The following is a 27,275-nucleotide window of genomic DNA, read 5'->3' as shown; positions in this document are numbered from 1 at the left end:
AAAAAAGTTTTTCTCTTGCCTTTAAAAGAGACAGTGTTGCATTTGTTCTGTTCATCGAGCTTAATACCTAAATAGGTCTACATTTTATATTCTCACATATAATACTAGAGGCCCAGTGCACAAAATTCACGTGCGGGGTGGGGGTCTAGTGTCCCTCAGCCCAGCCTGCACCCTCTCCAATCTGGGGTCCCGCTCACAATCCAGGACTGCTGGCTCCCAACTGCTCACCTGACTGCCTGCCTGACTTCCCCTAACTGCTTTTGCCTACCAGCCTAATTACCCCAACCATTCCCTGCCAGCCTGATAAGACGCCTAACTGCCTCCCCTGCCGGACTGGTCTGGAAGCTAATTTAGCATGATTTCCACATACCAGATTTAGGATACATCCTTTAAAATATAGGGAATTTATCAGATCTATTCCTAATCAATGACCTATAAGCATCTTCAGCAAACCCTAGGGTAGCCAGTAGGCATCAAGAGGCAAATAAGAGAGATTACTATCACATCAGCAACTGTGGCAGTTCTACTCCTTTTATGAAAGCCTCTGATAAAAGAAGCCAATCAAGAGTTAGAAAGATCTTTCCAAATACTGATACCCACACCACATCAAAAGAAAACTGTATTTACTTACAAAACTAAAAAAAAAAAAAAAAACACACACAAAAAAACACCTTTCAATCGTTTCATTAAAATAACATGTATCAAAATATATGAAATACTTAAAGAAATTGAGGACATACTTGTCCTTTTCATTTTCTTCATGTTTGGTGAGACTACAGAGTTGAAGAGTATCAAGCTGCTGTGTTACTTCTTCTGCCCAACGACAGTTTACTAGTTCTCGTATTTGGAGTGGAGCACTAGAGAGAAGATATATATTTTTAATTCAGGAATTTGAGTTAATTTTCTAAGACAAACACATTCTAGCCAAATTGGAGTGGTTCAGTGACTGAGTGTCAACCTATGAACTAGGGCAGTGTTTCCCAAACTTTTGACATATGTGTACCCCTTCTATAATTTTCATAATGCCGAGTACCCCTCGTACTCATGAGAACGGAGAATTAGGCGCAGCTAAGCATGGTGCAGTGCATATCCCCACCAAACTCCAGTGCAACGCGTACCCCCACCAAACTCTTCCCGTACCCCTGGGGGTACGCGTACCACACTTTGGGAAACACTGAATTAGGGAATCATGGTTTGGTTCCCAGTCAATGCATAAGCTCATGTTGTGGGCTCGATCCCCAGTAGGGAGTGTACAGGAGGTAGCCAATCAATTATTCTCATCATTGATGTTTCTATCTCTCTCTTCCTCTCCCTTCCTCTTTGAAGTCAATTTAAAATATATAGTTTTAAAAAAAGATACAATTTTCACCTAGCAAAAGGACAAAAAAAAAAAAGATAGATAGATAGATTGGTAATATACAATAGTGGCAGGAATGTAGGGAAAGGCACTTTTGCATCTTTTATTAGGAATGTAAAATGGTAAAAACCTATCTTTCAGCACAATCTAGCATCATCATTTGAAATTACCAAAAGTGGAAACAATCTAAACATATCTCAATATAAGCATAAGTAAATAACATATGGACACATAATAGATAAATCAAACATTTTAAAATTTAAATGACATGTGCACATAAAGAAAGGTACCACTATATTTCATATTAAAAAACAACAGTACTATATTATTTGTGTTGTAAGAAAACAATTATATATACACACTAGAGGCCTGGTGCACGAAATTCATGCACAGGTAGGGTCCATGACCAGCTATTAGGGCCAATTGGGGCTTTCCGGCTGCAGGCTGGGGCCTTCCTTCATTCTGCACCGCCCCCTGGAGGTCAGTGCACATCATAGTGAGCGATCAAACTCCCAGTCTCTCCGTTGAACTCCCGCAGAGACAATTTGCCTTTTATCCTTTTATATATAGATATCAGTACATAGATGGAAAATGTTTAGAAAACTAGATACAACCCCAACAACTTCACCTGAAAGTGTTATTTCATGGCAAGACTAGATGAAGAGTAACAGAATCAAAAGACTTTAAAAAAATATTTACCTATACTATTAAGATTTTTTAAAACCAGAAACCTTTTTAATTTTAAGTTAAACATGTTTTCCTAAAATAAGGTAAACAATTTAATGCATTCTACATAATTCTAAAATAAATTAGTTTATTGCTATACTAGAGAGATTAATTTATTTTCAGCTGTATTCACAAAGAGAAGAAATGAAGATTACAGAAAGAACTTTATTAATATTAGGTCACACTCCATCACCTTATTTTTTTTCCAAATACACAAATAATCATAGGAAAACACTTACCGGCAATGAGGACATTGAGCTCTCTGCTCTGTCAACCAGCGCTAAGGAGGTAGAAAAAGAAATTAGCTTTTGATTGTAGAAACACCATTACTTTAATTTGTACAGTTTGAATACTTATACACCAAATTTAATAAGTTTAACTCTCTAGTGCCTGCATTAATTATAAAGATACTTATAGAAATAGTAGACAATCTACTATCCTCCTCTCATTATCTATTGACCAGGACAAACTTTCAAAGGGACACAACTCATCCCAAAATAGTTAAGAAGCTATTCTCTCATAGGAAAGAAAGTGATGCTAGGATTATTTGGATCGCAGAAAATCACTACCAACTCTAAACATAAACCACAGGGTTTTACTTCTAAATAACCCACCCTAGAATCTGCAAGGAGTTTAACTAACTAACATACCATAAAATCCTCAAGGAAGTTTAAGTTGCTAATACATTCTTTTTTTGAAAATCAAATTAATTTTGAAGCACATACATTATAGATATAAATTAGACCTAAAATATGAATAAGCTATAGCAAAACCATTTTGTGTCTTGAGTTTCACAGTTCAATAACTTTTAAACTTCTACATAACTTTGCTTTCTCATAATTATAAAAGTTTTACAAATCCTTTTAATTACAAGATGTCTCCACTAAACCTCAAATTATATTCATTTAACCACTGTAATTATTACTGAGTAGGGAGCAGTATCACACCATATATCAAGGGGATGCTAAGATTTTCTGAATGCCTTTCCAAAAAAAACAAAACAATATTTATGGTAAATATTTTTGTTTTAATAGTCTGGTAAATTGGTTCATAAGTAAATGAATGTATTTCAGTATCTAATATTTCTGTTTATCCTATGTACTTTTATAAAAAACATAAGCTTTTACTTAAAAGTCAATTATTAACTCAGAAATAAAATTCCCAAGGAAACCTTAAAAGACAATAAAAATAAAACAGGGAAAAGGTACCTCACAGCAAAATCCTATACATATAATAAAAGGCTAATATGCAAATTGTCCCCTCAACCAGTTCAACTGAGAGTTGGACCAAGGGCAGGGCCAGCCGGCTAACCACTTGCAGCCCCTACCCTCGGCTGGCCCTACCCCCAACCGGCCCCCCCACCGTGATCAGGGATGGGCCAGCTGGCCAACTGCCTGTGACCCCTCCCCAGGATCTGGGGTGGGGCTGGTCAGCCAACCTCCCTTGTCCCCTCCCCCCTGCTGGCCCAGCCCAATCGGCCCTGATCAGGGTGGGCCGGTCAGACCCCACCCATGCACAAATTTATGCACCAGGCCTCTAGTAAATAAATAAAGCTAGAAGAAAATACATGGGAGAGGATTCCTGCACTCTTAATAACCTTGAAAATTATTTCTTCAGTCCCTTGGTAAAAACAAAATTTGGGTCAAGTTTCTTTCCCTGAAAAAACTTTACTAAGTCATAGTACCTCTCCTAGGCTGCTTTCAGCCCACACCTCCCTAGCCTTGTCCTTTACCTCAACCTAAGGGACCCAGCAAGGTTAAACCTTTAAATATATTTGGTATCTTTCTGCCCAGGATATTTGTTGATATCTTTCTTCAAATGGTTTATTCCTACTCATCCTTTAGATTTCAGTTTATAAACCTCTTCCTTCAGAAAGCTTTCCCTGACTCTCTACAGCAAGCATGTCAAACTCAAAGGCTAACACGAGCCAAATAAACAAGGTTTAGGTTTATGTGGGCTACAAAAAAAACAAAAGCTTCAATTTTCATAGAAACAGGTGTTTTTTTTTTAGAGAGACATGCTGAATACAAAGGGCTGAAATGAGTAAACATTTTAATAAAAATTAGTATTTTTTCTTGAACATTAACTTACCAGACACTGAATAACTGCACAAATAAATAAGCATAATGCCAATAAACATAGTTTTCTTGTTCTCTGAAAGTGAAATATTTCCCGTGGCACACACCAAACAAGTCAGTGCAAGACTAATGATGTGGCAATTGGCTGCTAAAATATTTGCTGCTAAACCTAGTAACTGGTTTTGCTCAATGGATAGACCATCGGCCTGCCTTCTGAAAGATCCCAGGTTCAATTCCAGTCAAGGGCATGTGCCTTGGTTGTGGGCACATCCCCAGTAGGTGTGCAGGAGGCAGCTGATTGATGTTTCTCTCTCATTGATGTTTCTAACTCTCTATCCTTCTCCCTTCCTCTCTGTAAAAAAAAAAAAAATCAATAAAAAATTATATTTAAAAAATATATATTCGCTTCTAGTATTACTGGAGAGAAATGGTGCACCTGCACATCAGGCATGTAAGGGAAATAATGCAACACGATTATAATAATCATTAGCGAACCTTGTAGTTCGTTATTTATAATTATGTATAACAGGATATTGTAAAAATTAAGTTACAAAATATTCATTAAAATGTTTCTTAGATACCATTATATTGGCTGGGCCACGAAAATATTCATTGTGGGCCGCATGTGGCCCGTGGGCCGAGAGTTTAACATGCTTGCTCTACAGACTATTGATATTTTAGGTACCACTGCCATGCTCTTCCACAGCAACCTATACTTCCCCCTTCATTGTGGTTATAGTCTCTCCTCCCCTGCTTCACAATAAGCTCTTCAAAGATTGAGACCAATTTATGTTTTTAATATACTTCTCCCATCCAAAAGGGCTATTGTTGCAATATATTGACACTAGGACTCTTGACATTAGGACTATCCATTCACTTATACAGTCTCCTCTCTCTGCGCTCTCACATGGGAATACCCATTGATTATAACCATAAAAGTTACCCTACCTATCCCAATCTAGTGGCCTTTCCCTTCTCTATAGATATGTAGCATTTTTACCTTGTATATATTACACAATCTAGCTTAATTACAAAATAAATTTGGCAATTATCATACTTTGGGGGAAACAATGTTTCTTCCAAACCAAAAACTCAAGGTAAAACCAGTGAACAATATTAACGCATAAGAAATATTAAAGCAACATCTTTATAGTAATTCCTTCACATGCAATTGAAGAACTGATTTCTCTCCCTCATTAAATAGAACCACAAGCTTTAGACAGTCTGATTCCTAGCTCTAGCCCTTATTAACCACATGAAATAGACAAGTGACTGAGTTCAAGTTTTCTTGATTATATGCTATGACCAAGTGATTTATCCCTGGAATGCAAGGAAAGTTCAACATACAAAAATCATTCACTGTAATACATCACATTAATAAATCGAAGGAAAAATGACATCTGAACATCTGACTAAATCCAATATCCTTTCAGGATAAAAACACTCAAAAAATAGGAATAGGAGAGAACTTTCTCAACTGATAAAGTCCTTATTTTATTGTGATTGTTAATCCTCATCTGAGGATATTTTTTCACCGATTTTTAGAGAGAGTGAAAGGTAAGGGAAGAGACAGCAAGAGGGAAATATCAATGAGAGAGAGACACATTAGTTGGTTGCCTCAGGCCAGAGACTGCAAGGACAAATCCACAGGCCCTATCCACTCCCGCTAGGGCTAAAATCCATTTTAAAAAACCACAGCAAATATCATATTCAATCGTTAAAGATGGAAAACTTTTCTATTAAGAACAGGGAAAAGACAAGGATGCCTGCTTTTAGCACTTATATTCAACATAATACTGAACATTTCAGCCAGAGCAATTAAGGAAGAAATAAAAAGCATCCAAAATGAAAAGAAGTAATATCGATATTATGTTTATGAAGACACATGATCAGATATGTAGACAACCCTAGATTTCACAAGTAACTTCAGTTAAAGCTAATAAATTCACCAAAGTTGCAGGAGACAAAAATCAACGCATAAAAAACACTTACATTTCAATACACTAGCAAAGAAGACTCCAAGGAGAAAATTAAGAAAATAATATATTTATAGTAGTATCATAGAGAGTAAAATATCTAGCATTAAATTTAACCAAGGAATTAAAAGATTTTTGTGGAAAACTACAAAATTTTGCTGAAAGAAATTAAAGAAAGTCCTAAATAAATGGAAACACATCCCATATTCATGGATTAAAAAACATATTGTTAGGATGGTAATACTCCCAAAAGCAATCTACAGAATCAATGCAATTCCTATCAAAATCCCAATGGTGCATTTTACAGAACTAGAAAAATCCCATCTAAAATTAAAAAAGAATCACAAGGAACCATAAATATCCAAAACTATCTTGAATTTCCTGATTTCAATTTACTACAAAGCTATAGTAATAAAAACAGGTTTCTACTGGCATGAAGACAGAAAGAGAGACCAATAGAGAGCCCATAAATAAGTACTAAAAGAAAAATATTGTATAATTGGGTTTATATGAGGTACTCAACTAGTCAAATTTGTAGAAACATGAAAAATAGTGGTTACCAAGGGTTGGGAGAGAAAGTAATGATAGAAATAATGAAAGTAGGCAACCTTGTCTTTTTCTTGATCTTGAGGGGAAAGTTGAGGTACCACTACTAAAATTCAAGACTGAACAAACCAAGTTTTGGCATTAACATGGAATTAGCACTCTCATACATACCAGTGAGAACATAAAATGATACAGTCTGACAATTTGTTAGAAGACAGTCTTACAATATGTTAAACATCTACCATATGATCTAGACACTCCATTCCTATTTACCCAAGAGAAATAAAAACTGAAATCCATTCAAAGACTTGTATATAGCTCATAGCTCTATGTAAATGCCAAAAACTAGAAACAACCATGTATCTATCAACAAGTGAATGTGTATAGTATGTTATAATAATGGTATTATTAACATATAACCATAACTATGGCTAATAGTATGGTTAATAGTATTTGCCACATATTTATAAAATTGCTAAGAGAATAGATCTTAAAAGCCCTCATCTTAAGAAAAAAAAAATTTTGTAACTATGTATAGTGGTGGATGTTAACTAGAGTTAGTGTAGTCATTATTTTTACAAATATATACAAATGTTGAATGTAGAAATATGTTGCACATCTGAAACTAATATAATGTTTTAAATGTCAATTATACCTCATTAAAAACAATAAAACAGGTGAATGGATAAACAAATTATGGCATATGCATACAATGCAATGCTATCACTGCACAGCCAACACTATTTATACACCTGACAGTTAAATATCAAAATAATTTGATGAATAAAAAAACAGATACATAAGAGTACATATTGTAAGATTCCATTTGTATACAATTCCAGAAAATTCACACATATCTATAGTGGCAGAAAGCAGATCAGTGGTTGCCTGGGAACCAGATAAGCAGAAGGAGACATTACCCAGAAATATCAATATAAAGAAACTGGGGGCTTGCATATATTTTCATTACCTTGAAAATTGTGATGGTTTCTGAGGTATATACATTTGTCAAAATTTATCAAACCATATACTTTAAATATGTGTAGTTTACTGTACATAAATTATACCTAATTTAAAAAGTCTGCAAAATTTAAGACAAAACAGTCAATAATTGTAAACAAAGTGCTATATATGCTGAAAATTATGAAGGGATTAAAACACACACACACACACAGAATTAGGGGGACAAGAAAAGGGAGAAAATAAAAAATAAAAATAAAAAAACACACACACAAAAAAAAAGGTAGTAAGAGAGAATCAACTAAGTGTAGCTAGATAATTGCAGGACATCTAGCCTGAAAACATAGCCAAACAAGTACGAACTCTCCCTCCTCTGGGTATCACAGCATTTTGTTAGTGTTTTTTATGATGGTATACATTTTTCAATATAAACACAAAGTCCATTCTCTTTATTAGACTTAAGTTCCTTCAGGGCAGGCACTTTGTCATTTATCTTCATATCCCTCAACCTCAAACACAATGTAGGCCAGCCCTTTGTAAGTACTTGTTAAATGTGCAATGATTTAATAATGTAAATATATTAGAATTATAGTGGGTTTTGGCTTCCAGACATTTCATGGCAGTTATCATTTGATGATTATTCATCTCCACAGTACTAAGCAATATACACTGATGATCTCTCTATCAAGGAACATTCATTAAAGACATTTTTAAAAAGGACACAAAATCTAAAATAAAAAAAAGAAAATGGTTAATTTTTACCATTTACCAATATATCTTACATATGCTAAATGCATGTGGAAAGAAAAATACAGCTTACCCTGATACAGCTGAAACAACAAAGCTTAGAGCAATGAGGACACAGGCGTGCATCCCGCAATTTCTCCATACAGATGAAACATCGAAAAACCTCAGCAATGCTCTGGAAATAATAAAAGATGTAAAGTCCCACCAGGTTAGGCTACTGAATCAGGAGTAAAAAGCACGATTAATTATAATGGCAAGAATCTGGCTGGCCCAAATATCCAAATATTATCACAGTTAACATAGATTACGTACAATACAGTCACTACAAATATTTCTTCGATTATTTAATGATACAGGAAATACGCTTATGTTTAACAGTAAGAGGGGAAAAAAAAGGGGGCAAACTACATGATTAAAGAAACATGAACTTTTTACTTTCTCTGCAATTTTCCAAGGGGGATGAAATGCTTTGATAAGTTTTTAAGAGATACATATCTTAAAAGCAGTGCACTTGATCAATGCCCTGGATGGGTAGCTCAGTAGGTTGGAGTGTCATCCTGATTGGCCAAGATTGTGGGTTCAGTCTGGTGAGGGGACTTACAAGAATCAACCAATGGATGTATGAGTAAGTGGAAGAACAATCACTAAAGCCCTGGCCGGTGAGGCTCAGTTGGTTGAGCTTCCTCCAATGCACCAAAGGGTCTTGAGTTTGATTCACCGTAAGGGCACATGCCCAGTTGCAGGCTAGATCCCCAGTAGAGGGCAAGCAGAATGAAGCTAATGGATGCACATCCCTCTCTCACATGTTTCTCCCTGTCTCCCTTTCCCTTCCCCTCTCTCTAAAATCAATAAAAAAAACATTTTTTAAAATATATTTTATTGATTTTTTACAGAGAGGAAGGGAGAGCAAGAGAGCTAGAAATGTCGATGAGAGAGAAGCATCGACCAGCTGCCTCTTGCACACCCCCTACTGGGGATGTGCCCGCAATCAACGCACATGCCCCTGACCGGAATCGAACCTGGGACCCTTCAGTCGGCAGACCGACGCTCTATCCACTGAGCCAAACCGGTTTCGGCAATAAAAAACATTTTTAAAAAAATCAATAAAACATCCTCAGGTGAGGATTAAAAACAATTTTTTTTATTTATTTAAAGAAACTAATTCAGAATCCAGAAATCTGACTTTCTGTCCTGATGCTGCAACCAAGTAGCTACTTATGTGAGCCTGAGATTCTACCCCTTGAGAATTTTAGTGGTAGTTCTCCCAATGCTTTGGGAAGAAAAACAAAAAACATCACGTAAATGAGAAGAAATCGTATTATCTTTGCAACAAGCCTCATATGAATCAATTTAGGAAGTAACTGACAAGAAAAACAGATATAATTAAATGTAGGTTATTATATATTTTAAGTTTATAGGACCAGAGAATTAAACTCTCATAAAACCAAGGTCAAGTTACCGAACCTTTATAATACTTTCACGTGCGAAACAGACACGAGGTGCGAGTCTAATCATGACTGCAAACCAAAAGAACGTGTGCGGTGCAGATGCTGGCGGGGAGGGAGGTGGGGGCGATAAAACCATTGGGTGAACTACCTGTTTCAAGAGCCTTGCAACATCGCTGCCCTTACTAAAAAAAAAAATAAATAAATAAAAAATCAAGGGTTCAGTATTTTAGTATTTCGACAATTAATAGAGTCCTTGACAATTACCACACAATTACGTTCAATAAACAATCTTTTTTTTCCTAAAATGTCCCTAGCCTTTAAGTAAATACCCTAACAATTTTACATTAGAGCTTACAAGCGCCAGATATCATAAGAATAAGGTTGTCCTGGCAAACTACAGCCAAATAAGATAATTAAAGAATATATGCTCATTCAATCTAGGAAGGGCAGAGGTCTAACAACAACAACAACAAAAAAAAAAATGCACCGCTAGGAAGAACGATGATCCGTTGGGAGGGAGATTTGGATGCGCACAGAAATCACAAGAACTGGTTTGCGAGTGTCAGGGCACGTCCCTGTAATGAATCTGCAGTTTTACTCCGCACAGGCCATAGTTTGCAAAAAACAAACTAACAACAACAACAACAACAACAAAAACCCTGTGAGGATGGATAGATGGATGGATGAGTACCCGGCAGAGACACCCCGAAAACGCCCAGACACGCACCGCTGACTGCGGGAGCGGTGAGAGCACGGGCACCGGAGGCTGCAGTGCCCGCACCTGGCCAGCCCTCCCCGCGGCGGCGGCAGTGCAGTCCCTACCGGGAGGACCAGGGAAAGGCGACCCGATTTAAAACAAAACAAAACAAAACAAAACAAAACAAAACAAAACAACACATACATACACTCAGCGGGTCGCCTGGGGAGATGACCCACCAATCTCCTCACCTCTACACTCTGTTCATCCATCGCCTCCGACTCTCGGCGGGGCCTACAGCGACCCGCGGAGTCCGTGGTCTGACCTAGTGGGCGCCGGCCCGAGGTCGCCAGTTCAAACTGCCGCGGAGCACAACCCCGCGCCCGCGTCAGGAGGCTCCAACGACCGCCCCGCCGGCGCGCCCCATCGCCTCAGGCTCCGCGCCGGCTACCCCCACTTCGCCATCTTATCCGCGTGCCCGCCCTGAGAGAGCAGTGGGAGGGCGAGAAGCGGCCGCGGGTCCCTCCCGCCTCAGCCGCCCAGCCGGGACCGCGAGGCGCGGGCGGGCGCGCGCGTGCCGAGCCGCTACGAAAGCCCGGCGCCTCAGGTCCCCGGCGCGGCAGGCTCTGCGGGGAATCCACAAACACCCGCGGTAACCAGGGCAGCTGGAGGCGCGGCGGCGCAGAGGGGCGCCAGCGCGCATGCGCGCAGGACGCCGCGCCAGAGGAGCGGAGCGGGGAGGCGGGCGCCTAGTTCCCGCGGTGCGGAGGCGCACACGAGATTTGGCGGTTCCAGGCTGCGAGGTAGCTTGCCTCCGACCCCAGGATGCGGCCGGCGTTGGCAGGGCCACGCCCCTTCAGGGGAAAGGGGGCGTGGCCCCGCCGTTCTCAAAACTTGCGCGCCAACCGGCAGAGCCACCTGGAATGCTAGTGGGGGAAAAAAAAAACAAAAAAAAAAAAAACGCAAACAGAAAAGCCACACCCCTAGGTGTTCTGATTCTACGGAAGAGCCCCGCGAAATCCGCATTGTCAACAATCTGTGTGATTTTGGCTGCACATGGGTATGGTCCGCTCTTTGCAAAAACCGTGGTGCAGTGGTTACTTGGCTAGTGATTTTTTTTTCTCTGGGAGGAAGCCGAGAGACTCAGGTTTTTAAGATTTCCGCTCCACCTGAAGCGGAGCTCCAGACGGTGAAGCCTAGAGCGATATGGTTTCTCATTTCAGGGCTGGGAGAACGGAACTGCAGGTTATGTAGAAGTAAGATCCACACCACACCTTCATTTTTTGCCACTTGAGGTGCGAGGTTGCCATGAGACTGTACAAAGTACAAAACGGTATCAGCTGTATTCAGCTTTCCTAGATTGGCGGCCGCTTTCTACAATTCTGTATCATCCTATCTAGTAAAGAGGGAATATGCTAGTCGGTCATCACTCCCATCACAAAAATGGCTGTAACCACAGCTGAGACCAAGTTCCCATAAAGAGGCTTAACCAGCAATCAGCTGGGACCTCAAGGTACACCCCTCCCCTGCTGTGAGGAGGAACTCAGGCCGCACAGTGGGGCTTGATAGGGGACTTGAGGCTATACCCACCCCTGCCTGGCAGGGCTTGACAGGGGCCATCAGGCCATGTTCCCCACCTGGCGGGGCTTGATGGAGGACCTCAAAGCATGCCCCCATCCTGGCGCCTGAGGCTATGTCCCCAGTCCAGCAGGGCTTGACAAGGGTGGGACTGGCAGGGTCTGGATCTAGCCCAATTGGGGGTGGGGAGCTGGCTGGGTCTGGGTCTCACGTAATTTTGAGGTGCATGTGGGTGGGCGAGGACTCTGACAGGAGGAAAGTTTTTATATACATTTTACTAATCTTTCAACTCTGACACTTCTTTTTTTTTTTTAAATATATTTTATTGATTTTGTACAGAGAGGAAGGGAGAGAGACAGAGAGCTAGAAACATCGATGAGAGTCATCGACCAGCTGCCTCTTGCACACCCCCCACTGGGGATATGCCCGCAACCAAGGTACATGCCCTTGACCGGAATCGAACCCGGGACCCTTCAGTCCCCAAGCCGACGCTCTATCCACTGAGCCAAACCGGTCCCGGCTCAACTCTGACACTTCTATTATAAAGAAAGGGCAAATAGCAATAATAAATTATTTCCTCTAATTAATCCCTTTTTAATGTGTATGAAGTTCATGCACCGGGTCACTAGTACTAGTTTAAATATTGCAGGAGTTGAAGGTGTGAGACAAAGAGCGTGCATCAAATTCTTGATTTGAATTTAATTTTTTCTTTCTAGTTTGTTACAACTATTACACTTAGCCCAACCTAGAATACACGTGTAGAGAATCAACAATAATCTAGAAAGTTATTGACTATTAAAGTGTTTGGATTTTATTATAATTAGTGGGCAACAACTTTATGTGTCAAAAATTATTTATGTACAGGAACTTCATTAATATTAATTGCCTGAGTAGTGAAGAAAATGAATATGTTACTAAAATGTAACTGTAAATTAAAGGAGGGGGCTTTCTGTTCTTGACATATTCAAACTGGACAGGACAATTTTAACTGGAGTAACTCTTCTAACCCTGTTTGTCAGTTATTGTACGCCGGCCAATGGACAAATACATGCTCATAGCAAATTCTTAAAATTGTATTAAAGTATAATTCTATAACCTGCAGATCTAACATTTGATGTATTTTTCCTAGTCTTTTTTCAATGCCTCGTTTTTTATTACATACATGGAAATATCATTTACTGAAGGATTACTAAAGATCCTTCAATATTTATCCTTCAAAACCAAACAACATTTCATTGTGCTTCCCACCATGCAGGCAAAGAGAAGTTAAATGATTTTCTCAGGGTAAAACAGCTGGAAATTAAAACCTGCTATTTACATCTCAGATATGATGTCAAAGCCCAATTTTAACTTCAAAACAGCAATATCTGCTTCCACTCCCCCATTCAGCATTTCCCTGAACATTAACAGTAATAATTTATAGGCAACTATGACCTCCTATTGCATAGATAGATACTTCATGATTTACTTTCCTATTTGGCTGCTATTAGCCAGATGTGTATGTATTACTAATGTAAATAACCCTGTGATTAACATTTATATCAAGATCTTCCCTACTTTGGACAATTGCATTATTGTCAAGTTATTTAAAAATAAATAGGGAAATACAAACACACATAAAATTAGCAAGCAGCAGTTGGCAGTACTCTTCTGATTTCAATTTCTTAGCTTTCATATAGAAAACAAAAGTACAGTAATATAGGCTGGAGGAGAACAAAGGTCATACTGAAATACAACAGGGGAGGGTCACAGAAAGAGATGTGACAACAGAAGCAGAGCCGAGAGGGAAATCATATGTTATGCTGTGGAAGAATGCAAGTAGCCTTTAAAATGGAAAAGGTTGACTCCCCTTCCCAACTTCTCCAAAGTATCCTAAAGGAGCTTCTGAAGAGATTATGTCAACTATACTACACAATAAAAGGGTAATATGCAAATAGACTGAACAGTGGAATGACCAGTCGCTATGATGTACACTGACCACCCAGAGGGCAGACGCTCAACACAGGAGCTGCCCCTGGTGGTCAGTGTGCTCCCCCAGGGGGAGCACCGCTCAGCCACAAGCCAGACTGACCACTAGTGAGTGGCCCTAAACTGTCAGTTGGATATTCCCCAAGGGCTCCTGGACTGTGAAAGGGTGCAGGCCAGGCTGAAAACCCACTCCCGCCCCCTCCCACTGCCCAGTCCATGAATGAAGTGCAATGGGCCTGTCGTAGATATAAAGTTGCTAGATATTCTATTCTTTTCAGAAAAAATGTTTTAAAGCAATCAAAGGACTACATTTTACCAAGAAACTAGCTCAATAAAAAACAAAATGATAAAAATATTGATTTTAAATGTTTTTTTAAAAGAAACTCAATAAAGAGAACCTAAAACAGCATTTGAAAGCAGAACTCATGTTGCTCAACATTACCAAGCAGAAGGAATAGGACAAAAATTAAAGAGGCTGTCACAGGAAAACCAGCTTATTACAAAGATTAGGTTTTATTGGACAGTATAGGTCACTTAGCAATCTCACCGATAATGTGACCACATCTTCAATTAAAATTTTCAAAAATAGAAAATTCTATACATATATATAATGTGTAATACAAATATTTTTCCATCTTTAATTTCCAATGCACATTCATTCACATTTGACTGATAGTGCATAAACATTCTTTTATGATAGGACACCTTTGTTATCCTGATTATACAAAAACAGATGCAAAATAGTGTTAAGACTTTCTTGCCTGAAATTGCAAAACTAAGTGTGCATGTGTTTAAATCCTTTTCCCATTCCATCCTTTTGACTGAATTTATTCATATCTGACTTATATTCCCTCTGTGAAAGGCGTCACTGTCCAGTCAACCAGGCCAAATCTTCTCTTTCACATACCCCACCTCTCGTTTCCACATGCTAACAAGACATTTTCCTAAGTCTCTCTGGAACTGATCTCTTCTCCACCAGAGTTCCCTTTTGCAAGTCCATTTCTTCATAAATCTGGCATGTGAGATTTTAATTGCTGTATTGCAGTTTTCTCTTCTTCGGTGAGTGGTGACAGCTAGAAAACAAATGACAGTCTTTTTTTCAAAAACCTTTAAAGGCTTCAATTATAATTTTAACAAAAACATATATATATATATATATATATATATATATATATATATATATATATAATTTTTTATTTTTATTTTTTAAGAAAATTTTTCTCTTGCCAAGGCTCTTTCATTAGTGAGGAAACTTCCTCATTTCCCACTTCCAGACTTCCTCTTCACATGTCAGTTGGGTTACAAACCCATTCCCGAATTAAGTTTAGTTAAAGGAAAATACATTCCCGTTGCCAATTAGGCACACACTGATGCTGAGGATAGTGCCAGCTTTATTTACCTCAAGCATGAGGCTGCGAGGGATAGGACACATTTCAAGAAAATCGGTATTCTGTAAGGCAGGAAGGAAGAACATAGATGCTGAGAAAACAACTAGCGAACAGTATCCAACATGCCAATTGAAAGCATTACCTACCTCCAGGTCTGTTTGCTTTTGTAGTTCTTGTATCACGGCCATAGTCTTACTGAATGTAGCACAAATGCGGCTCTTAGTCTCTTTCTGCTCGTCAGCAATTGGCTTAAAGCGTTCATGCAAAGTTTGAAATCGGGACTTTATTGCCGACAATTCCTGTAAGAGTGTAACTGGATTTTTCTATATCAGGAAAAAAATTATATATTAAATTATGGAAATGAAAAATTAAGCTTCTTTTAATAATTAAAATTTATCCAACACATTTTACCATCCATTTAATCAAATACTCTATTTTATTATACAACTGTGTGACAAGGATGGAAAGGGGAAGAAAGAAGTAAGACCTAGATCCTATTCTCAAGAAATGTAAAGCCTCGGTGCAGAAGTACAGCATAGGGAATATAGTCAATAATCCTATATAATAAAGATGTATTGTAATATATTGTACAATGAAGCGTAATGACCGACCCTGTAATGACTGGATCACGGATCAGCAGGAGGGTGGGGCAGCGAGCTACAAGCACGCAGTGGAGAGCTAAGCGAGGGGGAAGGGCAGCAAGCTATGAGGGGGAGTAGAGGGAGCTACAAGAAGGCAGGGCAGTGGGCAGAGAGCTACTAGAGGGTGGCAGCAAGCTACTGGCGAGCTACTGGCACACAAATTCATGCACAGGGCTACTAGTAGTGTAATAGTGTAACACGTATGGTGTCAGGTGGGTACTAGAATTATCAGAGGGAATCACTTCGTAAATTATATAATTTTCTAAGCGCTATGCTATATACTTGAAACTAATATAAAATAATACTGAAATGTCAATTATAGTAAAAAATATAAATTAAAAAATAAAGCCTATGTATAGAAATAGCTCACAAAAAAGCAACATTAAACAGCAAATAAGTTGTAGAAGAGAAAACCAGAAGTAGCACAAAAATAAGAGATGGAAAGTGGAGGAGAAATGGGGGTACCACATGAAATGCATTCCACATATACTTCAAAGACACTGGCTCAGATGAGTCCTTTGGCCAGTCACTAAGTGGTACTGCAGCAGAATTGTTTGGTTGTTCTTTATTTAGTCAGATAAAAAAGAGAGAGACAACTAAGTCAGTTAAGGAACTAGAACAGTTCTAGTAAGGAGCTAAAATGTTCAGTAAAAACTAAATAATCACAATGCTTTCCCAACTGTATAAATGTTACTTTAAGTTGTGCTTCCACTCAATCAAAAAAAAATTTTAATTGTATAACGTTTTTTGAAAAGCTGTAAAATATATTTCTTGACTTCTGGTAAATGCTATCAAAGAGAAACATTAATGATTCAAACGATAAATTTATATTAACAACAATGCTTAAAAACTCTTTGCTTTCTTCTCCATGGGCATGTGTACAAGTAGTTAGGGCATATAAACAGAGTTAATATTTCTAAATCAACCTAAACTTAGAATAACGAAGTGCATGTTTATGTAAAAATCACAGTTCACATAATAAAATGAACAGTATATCATCAACTTCTTTCATAGACTATCATTACCTCCCTTCTTATTTAAGGACTAGAATTCATGCACAGATGGGGTCCCTAGGCCTGGCTGGTGATCAGGGCCTACTGGTGTCATCTCATCTCGTCCTAATTGGGAATGGACTGGCCAGGGCCTGCTGGCTGCCAGATGGGGCCTGCTGGACAGGGCCTGCTAGATGGGGGGAGGGACCACAGGTTTGCCCAAGGGGGGGAGGGATCAGGGGAAGTTGTCTGGCCATGGGAGTTTGGCTGTGGGAGCACACTAACCACCAGGGGGCAGCTTCTGCGTTGAACATCTGCCCCTTGGTGGTCAGTGTGCATCATAGTGACTGATTGACTGGTTGTTCCAGTGTTCTGTTGTAACAGTTGCTTAGGCTTTTATATAGATAGACAGATTGTCCTAGAGGTGTCTATATTCTCTCACAATGTCAAAGGCTTCCACAATGGTTCATAGCTCCTGACTCAATAATTCTTGTACAAGGGTTAAAAAATAAAATAGCCACAAATTTCCTTGACCATGGATATAATAACATGCTGTGACCAAAATTTCAACATGAAAAGATTTTAAGATCCTATGAATTCAGTACTTAGTACTGTAATTTTTATAGTCACTACTATTAGAAATAGCATCAGAAAATCTTTTGATAAAATATTCTGTTAAGAATACATTGATTTTGCAGATTACCTCGCCTGCTGAATCAGGATGATTAGTTTTGATTTCATATTCCAGCCTGTACTGAATGTAATCCAGATCAGAGTCAGCTTTCTGGAACTAAAAATCAGCATAAGTCATTATTCTGTGAACCAAAAGGCATATTAATAAACATGATACTGCAACTTTCCTTTTTATATCTTTTAGTATTTTAATAATGTGATATATAACTCATTTTAAAATTATGGAAATAAAAAGTATAAAAAAAACTCCATGGACTATAATGCCCAGGCTATATTAAAAATTTCTTAAACTAGTTAACATTTTGAAAATAATTTCTCTCTGCATGTCTCTTAGATTCTGAGCCAAAATTAAAATGCCAAGAAGCTACCACCCTCATATATTAATACAATAACTAACAATGTCTTCAAGAACTCAATAGGGTCATCCTCATCAGTTAGGCAGTGGTTTTTCCTCTCTCGTAGGAAATGAGGTTTCAAGTTAAAACACAGAACAAATTTATTTTCAGGGATTCTCTCAATTTCCATTATCTACAACCCTATTAACCAATGAACTACAGATAAATGCTACACAGACCAAAATTAGAGAGCTTAGAGTCACAAATTCTACAATGAAAACTGCATATACCACAAAAGTGGCTGTCTGAATAGACCAATTTATTGAACGTAGGTCCTAGAACAGAACCATCATCTGTAGTATACCTCCAAGGGAGAAATAAAAGGAGGGAAAGCTGCCACAGACCTAAATATGTGTGTGTACATATAGAAAAGCTGGAAAGGATATCTAACTGAAAAAACGGTTTAGTGCTCGCTTCAGCAGCACATATACTAAAATTGGAACGATAGAAAATTTAGCATGGCCCCGGCGCAAAGAAGACACGCAAATTTGTGGAGCATTCCATATTTTTAAAATAAGAAAAAGTGGTTTTTGTCTGAAAAAATTATTCTTAACTTTTCAAAATTCTGCATCTTTTATATGATCTTAAAGCAGATACTGCCTTTAATTTACCAAGGAAACATCCATGAGTTTACTATGGAAGGCAAAACGTGATTTCCACAAGGAAATTGCCTAGCCTACAGCGTAGGAAACTGCTTTGGGGATAGAGTTTGGACCTTATTAAGAACATAAGCTCTGAATTAAAGATTGGTTCTTGAAATTTCGAACCCTTAGTGGAAAGAGTAAAAGCCCAAAAACCCCACTGTAAACGTAGTTCTCAGGTCTAATGAGGAACAGTCTACAGATATTTTCTTTACACAAAAGGTAGACTAAGGACTCCACTTTGGAATATAGAGTAAGATAAAATGGCTCTCAGAAGTTCAAATGCTTCCGAGATCAGAAACTGTCATCATTGAACAAAATTTCAGAAAGAGATATACTAAAACTTCCATCACTAATTTCTCTCATCATTGACCTAAATCTGAATGGAAAATTCTGTAATTACCAACATTCTATCTTTATAACCAAAACAATTTCGAGTGGAAGTAAAAGGAGAAAGCCAGTTTTTGCTTTTAAATGTTTTCCAAAGTCTCTTAACAGCAAATGAGTTGCTATGAGCAACCCCCTCCCAACACACACACACACAAATGTAGACATTGCTAATTTAAAAAAAATTTTTTTAAGTGTTTCCCCCCAAATAGAGCCTTTTTGTAATTTTTGTCCTACCCTATATAAGCAGCTGGCTTATGGGGGGCTGCAGAACAGATTTTTGTGGGTGACCTGTAACTCTCATACTGACAGCAGTATTGGAATAAATGCTCATATATGATTCAACCCGGTCTCTGCACTTAATTGGCTCAAGTAGTGATAGGCAGCAGGGACCCATTGATTGTTTGGTTACAAAGGCACATGCCTGGATCCCCAGTATGGGGTGTGCAGGAGGCAAGCTGATCAATGATTCTCTCTCATCTCTCCCACCCTCTCCCTTCCTCTCTGAAATCAATAAAATATATATATATTTTAAAAATCCAAAAATCAAAAATAGAGGTTTTTCATGTCTTATATTATGGTACTTGTTAGATTAGATGCCAAAAGTAAATCTGTATAGTGGAAAATACATTCAATCACATCATGGTGGAAGCTTAAAATTGGTCAAGATGGAATATTTACGCCAGGAAAATTGGCAAATGCTAAAAGTCTGGGCTTTCTACTTTCAAAAAGTTTTTGTTTTTGTTTTTGTTTTAATTCTCATGCCCTTTTAAAGTAATGTGCACACAGTTCCAGTTGGGGAAAAAAATTGATAAAATAAATAGAATTATAAATAGACTTTAAAACACAGAAAACAAAAAAAATAAAAGTAGAATTACCATATGATTTAGTAATTTTATTTCTAGCTATATACCCAAAAGAATTGAAAGCAGGGGCACAATCAGGTATTTGTATACTTGTTTATAGAAGCATTACTCATAATAGACAAAAGGTGGAAGCAACACAAGTGTCCATTAATAGATGAATAGACAAAATATGGCACATAATTTAATTTAAAAAGATCTCAGAGAGGAAGGGAGAGGGAGAGCTAGAAATGTAAATGATGAGAAAGAATCATTGCTCCCTTGCCTCTTGCATGCCTCACAGTGAGGATTGAGAGCTTGTAACCTGGGCATATGCCCTCACTGGGAATCATACCATGACCTTCTGGTTCATAAGTCTACACTCAACCACTAAGCCACACCAACTAGGCTTAGTTGGACATTGTTAATGACAGATATCACCAATCATAAAAACTACAGTGATAACTTTATGCTGGGCTGATACAATATAATGAAACAAAATATAGTTAAAAAATAAGCAAATCTACCCATACATGCTCAATTGATCTGCTACAAAGGAGCAAAGGTAATCCACTGGGGAAATTATACTCCTTTCAAGAAATACTATTGATACCAAAAGAAGGGGATACCCATATGCAAAAATAAAGACCCTCCACACATATCTGATACCATATACGAAAATGAACTCAAAATGAATAGATCTTAATATAAAAACTAAAACTGTAAATCTTCTAGAAAAAATCATAGAAGTATTTGTGACCTTGAATTAGGAAAATATTTCTTAGAACACAGCAAGTATAAATCATTGAAGAATAAAACATATAAATTGAACTACATAAAAATTTTTTTTAGAATCTTCACCTAAGGATATTTTTCCCCCATTGAGTTTTAGAGAGAGTGGAAGGAACAGGGAGAAACTGAGAAAGAGAAGCATTGATGGGAGAGAAACACATGGACTGGTTGCCTCCCACACCAACCCTGTCCAGTGCCTAGGATTAAGCCTGAAATTTAGAAACTCCCCCTTGACCAGAATCAAACCCAGGACCCTTTCAGTTCATGGGCAGACATTCCAACCACTGAGCCAAACTGTCTAGGGTTGCATAAAAAATTTTTAAGTAAGAAGGCAAATAATGGAGAAAATTAAAGGATTAATAATGTAATAATAAAAAGATAAACAACTCAATTGAAAATAGGCAAAAGATTTGACACTTCACTAAAGAAGATATATCAATTGCAAATAAGCACGTGAAAATATATTAAATATCATTAGCCATTGAGGAAATGCAAATTGAAATTATGAAATATAACTACACATCCACGAGAATGGCTAAAATGAAGAATGACAATACAAAGTGTTGGTGAGGATGTAGAGAAACTGAAATCCTAATACATAGCTTTGGAAGAGATTTCAACAGTTTGTTATAAAATCAAGCATATATTTAGCGTGCTGCTCAAGAAAAACAAAAACATTATGTTTACACAAAGACTTGCAATACAATCTTCATAACAATTTTATTCATAAATGGGTAAATGCTGGAAACAACCCAAAGTTGATAACCTGGTGAATGAATAAACAATTTGTGATAATTCTATACAAAGGAATATTACTCAGCGATAAAAATGGTCCAACTACTAATACATACAACATGGCCAAATCTCAAAAGCATTATGTTAAGTATAAGAAACTAGACACACATATACACACACACACACACACAAAACCAGACACAAAGACTGTATGCTACATATAAGTCCATTTACATGAAATTCTAGAAAAGGCAAGTGGTTGTCAGGGAATTTGGGAAGAAGAGGTTGACTGCAAAAGGGAATAAAAAGGGCATGGTGGTTATATGACTATTTACATTTGTTAAAACTCATCAAATTGTACACCTAAAATTGGTAAGTTTTAATGTATGTAAACTATATCTTAATAAAACTGATTATAAAAAAAATAGTGCTGATTCACACTTTATTATATCTGAATTACAAAGAAAGAACTTTAAATCAAGCATTCTTAAGTTTTAAATTTGAGCATTTGCCACACAATGCACAGATTAAGATAGAGGAAAAGTTGTCATAGGAAATATTCAACTGGCATTACTTTAATCCCTCACTAATTCATCTTAAAATTCAATTAAATAATACCTGAGATTTGCCAGAGCCTATCAAAATTCGTTACAGAAAGAAGCAAATTACAAAGTGCTACTCATTTAAATTGGCCAAAACAACTTTAGCTACAAAAACTTTCCTCTTAATGTGTTTCATAATGCAGTGTGTTTTTAATTAGTTAAAAACTTTTTTCTAAATTATGATTTTTAAAACACTTTTGGTAATAAAATTTTTTGTAATACAAAAAAAGTTTTCAGGAACAAAGGTCTTGGTAAATTACTCACAGATATTGAAGATGTAAGGCAAGAATCAAAATTCTGGTGTGCATGCTGCTTTCAGATGCTTTGACAATACTATTGCACTGCTAGTGTCAAGTACAGTAGTGCAATAAAGTCAGAGCATTCGTTAGCAGTAAAGGTATAAAAGGAACACAAAAGCATCTTGCAAGACTTGAAGCTTCAGTGAGAAAAAAGTTTAAAGAAGAATTCCCATTTTGGACAGAAGACATGCAAAACCTAAGAACATTTATATCAATGTTAAAAAAAAAAAAAGAATCAGACTTAAACATCAAAATTAGGGTTTTTTTTAATGACTAACCTATGATTAATATTGAAATATAAGCATGTATATAAATAAAGGAATTTTGTAAATATGTCCTAAGTTTTACAAAGTTCAAAAAATATTTCTGTTCTGCTGAGATAAATTGGTTAGCACCTCCATAGCAATTGATTAACTTCCATATAAAACAAGTCTTTTGAATAATATCAAAGAAAAAAAAGTAAAATGTTTCCCAATCTCTATATACCCAATTTATCTCTGGAATACACCCTAATATGCAAATAGACCAAACTGTGAAACAACCGAACAACCAGTCGCTCTGATGTGCGCTGACCACTGGGGGTGAGCTCGGAAAATGGCAGGTGTCTGCAGCAGGCAGCAGAGCATGGAACATGGTGGCTGTAGGTGAGTGGGGCGCCAGTCACTGTCGGGGCAGGCTTCTGGTAGTTACTGAAAATTCTTTGCTCCCAGACACCACGCACCAACATCCTGCCTGGCGTTTGCACCCGCTGCCAGCGCTGGCCCTGCTCGCACCCACTGCCAGTGCCTGGCATTGGTCCCGATCGCTCAGCGCCATCAGCAGGTGTTAGTAGCAGCTGCCGGACCCAATCTCCCCTGCGGGCTTCTCCACCTCCTCCTGCTCTGAGGGTGATTGGGGCAGCAGCCACTGCTCGTACCCACTGACAGCACCAGCCCTGCTTGCACCCAGTCTTAGGGCCGGCCCCAATGGCTTCACACCGTCAGTGTGTAGGAGAGGGGGCAGTGGGCACGGGGCTGCCGGCAGACAAGGGGGCAGAGGCCACAGCTGGAAGGGCTGGAAGGGGCCATGTAGGTTGGGCCAAGACCTGCCCCTGTGTCCACTGCAGCCTCGTGGCCCAGAGTTCCTTCCAAGGTGCACAAATTCGTGCACTGGACCCCTAGTTTAAACTAAAATACAAAAAGCTCTTACCATCTTAGGGCTTTTTATCTAGTTTAAAGACTTCCAGGGAATCAACGTATCCTAAACATGACAACATTAGCCCTACCTAGCTGATTATGAAAAGGCATTTTCTTTTTCTTTTTTTTAAATATATTTTATTGATTTTTACAGAGAGGAAGGGAGAGAGAGAGAGAGAGCTAGAAACGTCGATGAGAGAGAAACATTGACCAGCTGCCTCTTGCACACCCCCCACCGGGGATGTGCCCGCAACCAATGTACATGCCCCTGACCAGAATCGAACCTGGGACCCCTCAGTCTGCAGACTGACGCTCTACCACTGAGCCAAACCGGCTTCGGCGAAAAGGCATTCTCAATTTTCAATTAACCCCTAAAACATCAAAACATCTTTCTTAAATTTAAAAATCAAAGAGGCCCGGCTGGTGTAGCTCAGTGGTTGAGCATCAACCTATGAACCAGTGGGTCATGGTTCCATTCTGGGTTGGGGCACATGCCTAGGATTGGGAGCTGGATCCCCAGTGAGGGAGGGTGTGTGTGTGTGTAGGAGGCAGCCAATGAATAATTCTCTTTCATCATTGACATTTCTATCTCTCTCTCCTCTCTCTCTGAAATCAATAAAGAAATATTTTTTAAAAAATCAAAGAGAAAATAATAATGGGATAACGGTGTGTGTGTGTGTGTGTGTGTGTGTGTGTGTGTGTGTCCAAAATGTAAAGATTTAAGCACCAGGTTTCTTTGAATTCAAGCCAATTTGCATCCTCAGTGGTAAGAAACCATTCAAAAGTCAGATGTAAGCCCAGAGGTAGAAACAGTATCACTTACACTACCTTTTGTGCACAATCAGCAGTACCACAAAAAGAAGGCCACTAGACAAATACCCCTCATTAAGTAAAGGAAAAAAGTTAAAGAACCCTACAATAAACTTATTTCCCAATTAATATTGTTGATGAAAAAACACTTTGCATTATTTCCACTAATCTTTCTTTAAATGGTCCAGTTCAACTACTTTAGTTAGATTGAGCCTATGAAGAAATGAACAAAATTCAGGACAGCTGGAACCTGAGTGTCTTGACCTCAAATTCTGGGCCACATCAATCAGATATTAGAATATTTCAACTAGAAATTAGAGGATTGCATAAAAAATCATTTACATTTAGAATCTTAAAAACTAAAGTGGTTCACAGATGTAAGGAATTCAAGAAGAAAGATCTGCTTTCTTCTCTTCCTCTTTTAAAAGTTTGAGTCTGGCTACCACATAATTCTCTAAAACCTACTTTCAAGATGTATACTTAATCATTTTCTCCTTAAAATAAAATATGTTCAATCTATTAAAAAAAAAAAGTCCTATGAGAATATTGACTCAATATATTGCAAAGTCCAGAAAAGGCTTAATTGGTAACTCAACTAAACAGCCAACTTGAGGAGAGAAAAACTGTTAAAAGCAAAAGTAGTATCATTTAGCATCTTACAATTAGGCAAAAGTGTGGATATAGAGGGAATTCAGAAGGGGGGAGCAGAGCAAGACAATGTTAACATTTATGCCTGTTGATAGAATCAAACTACTAACAGTTCTTTAACATGTTTTTGTGGTTGTTTAGTTGGTGTTTTTTTTTAAGAGAGTTAATGATAAAGACACCAAAACCTTGAACTAAAAGTTCATTATTACAGCTTTGGAAAGCTGCAGAAAATCCTTCTTCTCTGCCATTTCTCTCCCTCCCTATCTCCAGCCTCCCCCCCCCCCCCCCAAGAAAATTAAAACTCAAAATACTAGAAGCAACTGAAAGTTCAAATCGAATTTTTATATGAGGCACTACAATTCATTAATACATCTAAGAAAATAAGTTATATCAAGGTCTCACATGTTCTGGGGGGTGGGGGTGGGAATAGGGGTGAGGATGGTATTCAGAATCATTACATGTGCAGATGTGTAAAGTGACCCAATATTCAGCTTGGAGAGGGCAAAACAGGCACAAAAAAAAAAAAAAACCCCTAAAAAGTAATGACAGGGAAAAGCAACGAGGGGGGGGGGGGCTGTAGGTGGAAAAGATTTTGGCTTCTCAATCTTATTTTTCTAGAACGAAAAACTGGCAGGAGCTCAATGATGGGTGTGTCCTCCAAATTACACGTTTTCCAGGAAGCCAGTCCAATAAAAATAAAAAATAAAAAAAGCTGGTAATGCAGGTGAGAAAAGCAGGATGAAGATAAGAAACTAAAAAGAGAAGGAAAAAAAAGCGCGGGCGGGCGATCCAGCTGGTCGTCCAGGGCCGGGAGGGAGAGAATAAAGAAGACAGTGAGACATCCATGGAAGAAAACTAGGACAGCTCTCCAGCCAGGCGCCCTCGGGCAGCGCAGGCCACGCAGCGGCGGGAGTCCCCCGCCCCCTCCTTCCACAAATGAATGGAATGAGGCGACTGGAGAGCAGGCTGCCTTCCTGGTCCCCATCCTGAAACTAGGAAAGGAGCTCATGGTTCTGGTGCCCATCGCTCCTCCTCCCTCCACCCCTCCATCTAAGGACTGCCTGCCCCCTTAGAGCCGAGCCAAACCAAACCAAACAAAACAAAAAAAACTAGTCTAGAAGCTTTCCTGGCTCTAGGAAGTTGAGCACGCAAGTCTAGCATCCTTTGCCAGACTTTTCAGCCCGCCTTTGGAGGATGCAAAAAACAACAACAAAACAGTTCAGCCCCGAAGGGATTTCTCTCCACCGCCCTCGGTTTATCCCCACCCAAACCCACCCTCCATCCCTCTTTTCTGGGGTGTGATGGGAAAGATTTCTCCCCTTCTTAAGATTATTTTGTGACCATGCCAGTCTTCATCTTTTTTTTTTTTTTTTCTGTAGAAATACAAAACGTCTGCAACCAGCCACAGGTCCGTAAAGGTGCGGAAAGGTGAGGGCAAGGAACAACAACAACAAAAAATCCCACTGGCCCCACACCCTCAGCATCTCCCGCCATTTCCCTCACCGGTTTCCCGGATGTAACCCTTCCTCCCCCGCCCCCCTTCCCCCGCGGCGGTTAAAAAAACCAAGCGGCGCAGGCGGCGGCGACGACTCCCTTCGGTGCTGGAGGAGGGAACTCAGGTCTAGTCCAGCCTCCGCCGCCCAGGGTTTCCGGCGACTTCTGAACCGCTTCCCACTTCAGGGAAAAAAAATAAACTACCCCGTAGATCTCCTTCACTTTCCACTCACCATCAATTCCAGCTTATCGACCTCCTCCTCCATGTTGAATAGTTGACATTCCTCAGGCCCCGGCGGCGCGCTTCAGGCGCAAACCCGTACTAAGCACGGAGGGTCCCTATTGGACAGCTGTCACTCAACGTCTCGCCCTCATTGGCTCCCCCGCTTCCCCGGCGCCCGCCCATTGGCGATTAAGGCGACGCCCCTCCTCCTGAAACACCTTTTCCAGTTGGGCAAAGACACACAATGCCGCCGGAGGGTTGGTGGCTTGTATACTTTATATTTCTACATTGGCTGCCTCCTCGTCTCTACTTTCAATTTCACAGTCAGGACTCAGCCCGAGAAGATCGCGATTGGCGCGGTCGGAAGAAGAGCCAGCCAATCACACAAAGGCTTTCAACCAAGCGCCTAGGGGAGGTGACACACCCCCTTGCCTCTC

General features: G+C 39.0%; 2 protein-coding genes across 6 annotated transcripts in view; both read right to left on the bottom strand.

Annotated features, from left to right (window-relative positions):
- Positions 1–11,239, bottom strand: part of LOC311610938 (E3 ubiquitin-protein ligase TRIM37) — a 267,677-nt gene extending 256,438 nt beyond the window's left edge. For all 5 annotated transcript variants that reach the window (XM_084862544.1, XM_084862542.1, XM_084862540.1 and 2 more), the window contains exons 1-4: positions 10,787–11,239; positions 8,464–8,565; positions 2,323–2,363; positions 741–857 (exon numbers count right to left, since the gene is read on the bottom strand). In XM_084862544.1, coding sequence (XP_084718670.1) covers positions 741–857; positions 2,323–2,363; positions 8,464–8,565; positions 10,787–10,807 — 281 coding nt within the window. In that variant the 5' untranslated portion in view covers positions 10,808–11,239. The remainder of the gene's footprint in view (positions 1–740; positions 858–2,322; positions 2,364–8,463; positions 8,566–10,786) is intronic.
- Positions 11,240–14,575: 3,336 nt separating this feature from the next.
- Positions 14,576–27,141, bottom strand: SKA2 (spindle and kinetochore associated complex subunit 2). Its single transcript, XM_084862620.1, has 4 exons — positions 26,849–27,141; positions 17,806–17,892; positions 15,616–15,792; positions 14,576–15,154 (listed from the first exon to the last, which is right to left on the bottom strand). The coding sequence occupies exons 1-4, from the start codon at positions 26,879–26,881 to the stop codon at positions 15,086–15,088; spliced, it is 366 nt and encodes a 121-aa protein (XP_084718746.1). The 5' UTR covers positions 26,882–27,141; the 3' UTR covers positions 14,576–15,085.
- Between the last annotated feature and the right edge of the window lie 134 nt (positions 27,142–27,275).

Source organism: Pipistrellus hanaki, assembly GCF_964339955.1.
Source record: "Pipistrellus hanaki genome assembly, chromosome: 16".
NCBI classification, from domain to species: Eukaryota; Metazoa; Chordata; class Mammalia; order Chiroptera; family Vespertilionidae; genus Pipistrellus; species Pipistrellus hanaki.
Note: the sequence above shows the minus strand (reverse complement) of the source record. Positions and strands in the feature narration are given on the sequence as shown.

Bases quoted from the DNA above. Each gene is read 5' to 3' on its own strand.
- SKA2 (XM_084862620.1), bottom strand. From the start codon at position 26,881: ATGGAGGAGGAGGTCGATAAGCTGGAATTGATG. The intron at 15,793-17,805 runs GTAATCTGCAAA...TTCCTGATATAG, and splicing joins ATCCTGATTCAGCAGGCGAG to AAAAATCCAGTTACACTCTT. The intron at 15,155-15,615 runs GTAGGTAATGCT...TTTGTTTTCTAG, and splicing joins AAAAGCAAACAGACCTGGAG to CTGTCACCACTCACCGAAGA.